The 8192-nt window shown below is 32.9% G+C and overlaps 1 protein-coding gene across 1 annotated transcript; it reads right to left on the minus strand.

Annotated features, from left to right (window-relative positions):
* Positions 1–1437: 1437 nt before the first annotated feature.
* LOC132036878 (F-box protein At4g35930) lies at positions 1438–5155 on the minus strand. Its single transcript, XM_059427285.1, has 5 exons — positions 5006–5155; positions 2941–3470; positions 2401–2475; positions 2198–2307; positions 1438–2108 (listed from the first exon to the last, which is right to left on the minus strand). Exons 2-5 carry the CDS (start codon positions 3328–3330, stop codon positions 1847–1849), a joined length of 837 nt encoding a protein of 278 aa, XP_059283268.1. The 5' UTR covers positions 3331–3470; positions 5006–5155; the 3' UTR covers positions 1438–1846.
* Between the last annotated feature and the right edge of the window lie 3037 nt (positions 5156–8192).

Genomic DNA, 8192 nt, shown 5'->3' on the forward strand with positions numbered 1-8192 from the left:
TCGTTATTTTATCTTTTTCTCATATTGCCTTGTTTAACCCTATTTAATTTCTTACTCAACCATTTTCATAACAATTTTATATCATACTTTTTTTTTTCTTAACTTTAGATTTCCGATTCGTGGCAGCATGAACAATAAGAAATCATAGAGTTCATCTAAATATTATATTCATACAGTACGATATTTTATGGAACTATATGCAATAAGTAACAGCCATCCAAGCAAGTCAACTTAAGCAACAGACCAATACATCTTCAAATTGAATTGTTTAGAAATAAGGTAGAATTAAAAACAAGAAAGTAATTAAGCGTAAAAGCCCTATAATAAAGACTAAAATTGTATCAATACAATCTCAATCTGTCAAAAAGCATTGCAACTTTTTTACATGCAATATTTCTTATCTTGCTTTTTACCACAATGAAAATAAAAATATACTAGTAGAGCTGGTACAGTTGATTCTTGACTATTTGAAGAAAATATTTAAAATCATCGATAATGCAACTTCTCACAGAGAATTCCAAATTCATCATGTCTCGGAATATGATGTCTTCTTGAAATTCATCGATGAATTTCTCAAAAAGAAAAGAAGACAAAGATCCCTTTGTGACCTAATATTTCACCTCCTTTTCGCCCACGTACACAATATAAAATTCACTCTGACATTTCTTTTCTAACTTCTGGGCACTTATAATATTCTTCTTCTTATCCTTATTCATCAACATCTCCTTAACCCTTTTGCAAAAACCAAAAAATGCCATTGATGAATTAACGATTTAACTTTTACGAGAGAAAACAGTACAAAGAGTTTGTGATACTTTGTTGGAGAGTACATAAGGTGTATATATAGGTACTAGTTTCAGCGTACGTGCATTGCACGTATCAATAAATTGAAAATTCTATTGAAAAAGAACAGATTATCTAAAATAGCGACGTTTGGAATACAATTTTCCCGTAGGGTTCATTTTCGAATACAAAACGTTTAAAATAGCAGTTGCACAATTGTATTTGGTACCCCTTTTTTATAACTACAAACTTACCAAAAAAATTCATTTCAAAATTGAGAATTATGAGAGGACAATTCTTTTTCTTGTTTTATATTTGTACCTATGTATTTGAGTTTTGTTTACCAGATAGTCCTTTTTAGTTGGTTTGTCCATTCACCAACCTTAGTTCCAGAAGTCTCCTTGCATATAAAAGCCATGAATTGATACAAATGCAGTTCATCTGCTTCAAATGTACAAGGCTCTAAAGAAATATGAACAATCTTATATGCTCATATACCTAAAAGGATCACCATTATGCTTTTATACATTCAACAAACTCATAGAGAAATTGCATTTTGGTTACAAGAACACATCGATAAGATTTTGTACTCTAATTTTAGTTGAAATCGAATACTGTTGCAAGAAATCAGTAGACAACTGGAAAATGCACCCATTATGAGAAATCCAAAAGTTAATTTATTTCAATATGCAATATGCTCCACAAAGTGGAATACCCTCTATTAAATGGAGATTATCAATTTTTGTTGTAAATTTCCTTTAGTACAAAATCTTGTTGAAGCTTCTTTGTGGACACACTGAGGGCTATAACAGACGGACACCGAGACTAGCAACAAGCAACTCTCAAAACCCAATAAATAGAACTTATATATTATACACAAGCCCAGTCTCCATGTATTATTCGCGAAAACCTTCAAATCTTTCTAAACCTAGTAATCTTAAACCACCTTCAACGAGTGCTCCCGGTAATATTACAAAACTTGCACCCTATCCATTTTGCTACCAAAGATGAAAACGAGATAGTTTTCTATTATACACATATAAGGAGACGAGAACACCTGAAATCAACGGAGTTTATTCTGAGCAACAGCCTGGCATAATTCATCCTCATAGAATAGAACTCTATTAGAACCCAAGGACTTGCATAGGGGCTTTGGTATAACAGATGGAACCAAACATCTTGAAGGAAATGCAGACTCCTGGAAAAGAACAGCTGCAATATGACTCATCTCTGTGAACTTGAGACGGGATGGGGGACGTGGACCATGTTTTGGAGCCTTAGGAGTGTGGGGAGTGTTGAGCCATGTGCCTTTTCCGTTCTCTTTGCTGCAAGTGATAGGCATATGAGAAAATTCAACAGATATATACGTGTACTAGCCATCAAGAGGGGGTGGGAATGAGGTTAAATATTTTACCTTACAAAAGGCCAGTGATCAGTGGTGAGAGGAGTCATGGTGCTTAACAACTCCTGCCGCGTTCTATCTGGAGTAGTATAATTAAAATGGAAATGTCTTGCCTGAATTACCTATAAATTTGCACCATGCATTAGATTCGAATAATTTACCCATTTTTAAAAAAAGAGAGGAACACGAAGAAAGAAAGAGAGCAAGAGACTCACTGCCTTCCTGATCTTCTGAGAGACATGGAAAACTGCTTTAAGCTGGTCGTGGTGCAGATGGCAAAGAATTTTGACCTCAATCAGAAAGAAAAAAATCTATCAGCCATTCAGCGCAGACAATTGAAAGTAGCAAAACAAAGTCCTTAAAGAATCAGTTCCCTAAATCACACAAACAAGATTAACAATCATAGGGCAAGACTGAGACTCATGCCATGCAGGTCTCTGATTCAATTTTCAGCAAATGCAGAGCACATTTACACTACTAATTTTTTTCGGATGAGTACACTTTGATGTTATTGAGTCTATATAAGGAAAAACAAGCACGCATACAACTAACTTTTAATGTTTCACAACACCCACTAGTTTTTTGACAAGGCACAACACCCAAAGATGACATAAGAACAAGTCAAGATTGTTAACAACCATGTGTCTCTTACTTCGTTCTACATGTGAGACAAGATCCAACATCCACAGTTCAAAAGATGCAACTATGGCATATGTTAAATAAAATGAAAGTAAAAGGAAGAGAACTCTATGTACCAGTAAATCCATTGGAAGAGACTCAAGCCTCGACTCTGATGTGCACTCAAACGCACCAGGTGTCTTTGGTGTCATTTGCAGTTTATTCTGCTTAGATACATCAATGGGTGTATTCACAGCAGCACCATAACAAAACTTCACAGGTGACAAAAATGCAGGACTTTCAACAACAATATTATTTTGAACCGCAGCTTGATCCTTTGTTTCATCTGAAGTCAGTACAGCCACCCTTTTCTTGCCAAGATCCGTACAAGACTTAGCAGCTGATACCTTAGTGTAACGAAGCTGTGCCAAAGCACCTGGTTTCAAATACTTTCCTTTTGTACTCCTCGACCGCCTTTTCTGTTTTGGAGTCTTTGATTGACCATCTTTGGGTGACACTTTACCCATCTTATTCTGATTTAATTTATACTCACCGAGCAGTTTAATCAATTTATCACCTAACTTCTCAAGGTCTCAACTTTAATCATTTCCCTTGCTTATTAATCAAATCAGACCAAATCTAACTCAGATTACTCTTCAACATTGACCTGGAAAGGAAAAAATTCCAAAAATACACATCAAAACTGGAAAAGATCCAACTTTTAAGAAACCAACTAACAAAGGACATCAAAATCAGAAAACCACAACAAATGGATGTTATAATTAACTGCTTCTGAATTAAAACAACAGGATCAGGGTGAAATAGAGCACTCAAAATAGAAAAACAGAACAAAAATTCACAGCTAAACACCAAGAACATCACAAGCATACACACGGAAAATCAAATATTGGAGCACACACACGGGAAATCAAATATTGGATTAGCCTTTTCTGTTTTGGAGTCTTGGATTGACCATCTTTGGGTGAAACTTTTACCCATATTATTCATATTCTCTTTTTACTTTCCTAGCAGTTTAACCAATTTATCACTTCACTTCTCAAGATCTCAACTTTAACCATTTCCCTTGCTTATTAATCAAAGCAAGACCAAATCTAACACAGATTACCCTTGAACATTGACCTGAAAAGTAAAAAAAGTTCCGAGAAATCCCCATCGAAACTGGAAAAGTTTCAACTTTTAGAAATCAACTGACATGAAAAATCAAAATCAGAAACCACAACAAATGGATGTTATAAGTAACTGCTTCATAATTACAACAACATAGATCCGGGTGAAATCGAACCTCCAAAATAGAAAAATAGAACCAAAATTCACAGCTAAATCCAATAGAACATCTAATTATTCAAGCACATGACACAAAAGTACACACAGACCTCCATATATTGGCCATATTAACAAGTTCAAAACTCAAACTAGTTAGAACAGTTATACACAAAAACAAAACTAAGCCTAAATCCACTGCAAATACACACCCCATATTTTATTTTATTTTTGATGACATGGGAACCCGCAAGTTATAATCAACTAAACGAATCTATCCCCAACCAACTCCCACCAAAACTCCCACCCCACCTACACAAAAACCAAAACCCCACCACCACACACCACTCACCACTCACCACCCCCCGCCAACCACCCCCCACCACCACACCCACCTCTCACCCCCATCACCCACCCCACCACCACACACACCACCCCCCACCCACCTCCCCCACCAAAACCACACTCCCCACCCACCCACACACCACACACCACCACCACACACCCCCACCACCAAACCACCTCCCCACCACCATCCACCACCACCACCCCCACCCACCTCCCACCACCCAACTCCCACCACCAACCCACCTCACACCACCCATCAACAACCCACCACCTCCCACTCCACCACTCCCACCCCAACCCATTGTTTGACAAAAGATAAATGCAAACAACAAAACCAGAACCTCCGTGAGAAAAAAAAAACAATTAAAAACAAAAACAAAATATTAAACTCAAAACTACATAAAACAGCTATAACACAAAAACCACGCCTCAGTCCTAAACAAGTAAATTTAAAAAAATTCCACAAAAGATTAAAATAAAAGTTTAAAAAAAGAACCAAAACAATAAGAAAAAATAAAAAATAAGAACATAAATTGAAAATAAAAAATTACACATAAAAGATAAATTACGAACCTGAAATGAACCCAATAGAGAGAAACCAAAACCCTGGAATAAAAGGGAAAATGAAAAAGAGGGAACTAAGTATTATGCTAGGGTTTTGGTTTAATTTATTTGAATTTCTTGTAAATGCCCGCCAAATTTTTCACTAACTGTTACCATATATTAATATATAAAAATAATAAGTGATATTAGTACTTCTAGTCCCTCAAATATTAGTGAATATTATTTTGATCCTTATAATTATCCGTTACGAATATTTAACCTGACTAATGAATGTATATGCAATTTTTATACCTCTAACTGTGAGTTTTCATTGATAAATTGAATTATTAAGTGTTATAATATTCAATTTATCATTTTTAATTAGTCAAATAACATATAAATTTTAATTTTGCACTTTGTGATATTTCAATTAAAAATACTTAACATTTAATAAATCAATATGTGCATTTTGATCTCTTAAATCTTCATTAAATTCGTTATTAACTGTTAAAACATTGATTTATCAAACAACATACACGGTGTAATCCCACGAATAGATCTGGAAAGGGTGGCGTGTACGTGGTCGTACTCTTACCTTCCGACAGCGGATGTTGTTGTTTACGATGAGACTCAACTTTCGAGTTAAACATTTATTTATCGATGTATTATATTAAATTTGTATTGATATTTCATATTTGAGATTTAATTTTAAAAGATTTTAAATATCACATATTTCGTATGTAAATGGACAAAAACTCGTTAATTAAAGGTCAAATTATATTAGTAAGTTTTTTGTCATATAAGGATCAAAACCAAAATTGATCAATAATTGAGGGACCAAAGTGCAGTTATACCTAAAATAAAATCAAAACTGATGAATCTAGGGCCCACGTTGTGGACTTGGAAACTGGGATTGGCCCACGTGGGGTATGGGGAGTGGATAAAAGCTGACGTGGAGAGTCCCTATTGGCTGTGCTGACAGTATTTTAAGGACTCAAGTAGGAATCCAATGTTGGGATTCTGACCTGGGGTATTTCCCTATGGCGTAGATGGCGGCAAACTTGACTTGTAATTAGATTTTATTTTATTTTTAATTTATAGATATTGTCTGTCTTTTTTAAATTTACTGAGTATTATTTTTGGGTTGGAAAAAAAAAAAGTATTATTTTTGGGAGGGAAAAGTGATTTGACAATTACTGTAGATTTTTTTGGTGTGATAAGTAGGTATTATCCGGAAAAAAAAGTAGATATTATCCGTATTTTTAAAATTATTTTCAGAGTGAAATACAAGAAAAAAATTCCTCGTGGTGGTTATTATTTTGGTTTCTCACTCTGTGTTTGACATTCATATTGAGGCTCGAATAATTTAATCTTGCGCCTTGTAAAACCTATAACTCTCTTTGTCTCAATTTATGTGATAATTTTCTTTTGAAAATCGTATTGGTTATGGATTCAAGCCAACAAAGAGAGAGGGAACAATCATTACATACGATTATCCCTGAGTTAGCATTTTATTCTTCTATTGGGTCGATTCGGATTTCAATCCAAATCCAGTTTGAATAACAATAACGTCGAACAAAAAAAATCTTTGACCACAATTTATTTTAATGCCCTTTAAATATTTTATTTGTTACTTATTGTGACTCATAGAACTTTTTATTTAGTTTCTAAATATGTAAATTATTTATAAAAAAAAACTGAAAGATTGTATGTCCTAATTCACAACAATATAAAAAGTTAATTTAAAATAAAATAAAATATTAAGAAAATGTTAATTTCAAAAGAAGATCGAATTATATCACACAAATTGGGACAGAGAGACTATATTACAAGAGGAGACGTTCCTACCAAGATTTTTTTTTCATATCAAAAGCTTTGATCTGACTGATTAAAGGTGAAAGAATCATATTTATCCCACCACAATTCATAGTGATTCATTATTATCCACATTGAACAAAATATGTCGATAAGAAAATATTTTCACATACGTCAACCCAATCAATTATCATTGAACAAAGTATGTTGACAAGAAAATTTAAAACAACATGTGAAATAATTTTTAAATTTTGGAAAAATAGAGAATTCGGTTAGTTAAAAATGAATTGTCTAAATGGAAAAAATGATTTTAAAATGTGTTTAACTGAATGTTATTAATTACTTATAAAAGGATCCTATGTGAATAGGAGAAAGGAATATTAAGAGGATTAAAGACCTTATGTTGTACAACTTCTTTTTCATTGGATTCTCTTATGAAGGAAAGTTTAGGATGCTAGTTTTAAAACATACAGTATTTTATACCGAAAGGCTAGTTAAAAAAAAAAAAAAAAAAAAAAAGGACAGGGTACTGCGTATAAACATACCTCACTGTAACATCTTATGAAGGTATTTTCCAAAATAATTCTGTTTGGATTAGCTGATTAAAAGCAACGAATAAATGTTAAATGTTGAGAAGCACTTTTAAATGCTGAAATTAATAATAAGTAATTGGTATGTTCGGTAAAAAGGCATTGATAATCATTATTTTTATTAAAATAACTTAAACCTTAAAGTTATTTTAAAAAAATATAAATTTAGAAGTATTTTTACATAAAAAATGATGAATGATGGAAATATAATCGAGAGATAATTAAAAGTTATATTTTAGGAAGAGTATTTTGTAAAATACAAAGGATATTAGAGATAAAACCGTACAGAGTTTGATCAAACCATATGCTTATAAGTTGTTATGCTTCATAAGATAGGAGTAACTAACTTATAACTTTTAACTAATTTTTGCTTATAAACACTTGACTTATTATCACTTTAAATATTTATTAAAAGATACTTATAAACAAGTTCATCAACTTATAAGCTTTAACCAAACAATTTAAAACACAAACATAAGTGTTTGTACCATGTTGAAATATTCATGGAAACATGAAGAAGTAATTTTGATAAACTTATTTCATTCACACAAACGATGCTCCACCGCTCCATATCACGCTTATTGTCCTTGCTACTTTATTTGGTACATGAATAAAATTTGTCAAATTAATTTATGACCCTTTATATGGAGGAATTGTCCTTTGTATTTCAAATTCATAAGCTTAAGCCATTTACTTCTTGCTCACATAGTTAAAAGAGAGAATATCTCAGATTAAATTGGACAACAGAGATTCTACAATTGTTAAAGGAAAAAACCCTTCGTGAACTAAAAATAAAAATTACAGCTATCTAG

This window comes from Lycium ferocissimum, chromosome 11 (genome assembly GCF_029784015.1).
Source record: "Lycium ferocissimum isolate CSIRO_LF1 chromosome 11, AGI_CSIRO_Lferr_CH_V1, whole genome shotgun sequence".
In the NCBI taxonomy this organism is placed as follows: Eukaryota; Viridiplantae; Streptophyta; class Magnoliopsida; order Solanales; family Solanaceae; genus Lycium; species Lycium ferocissimum.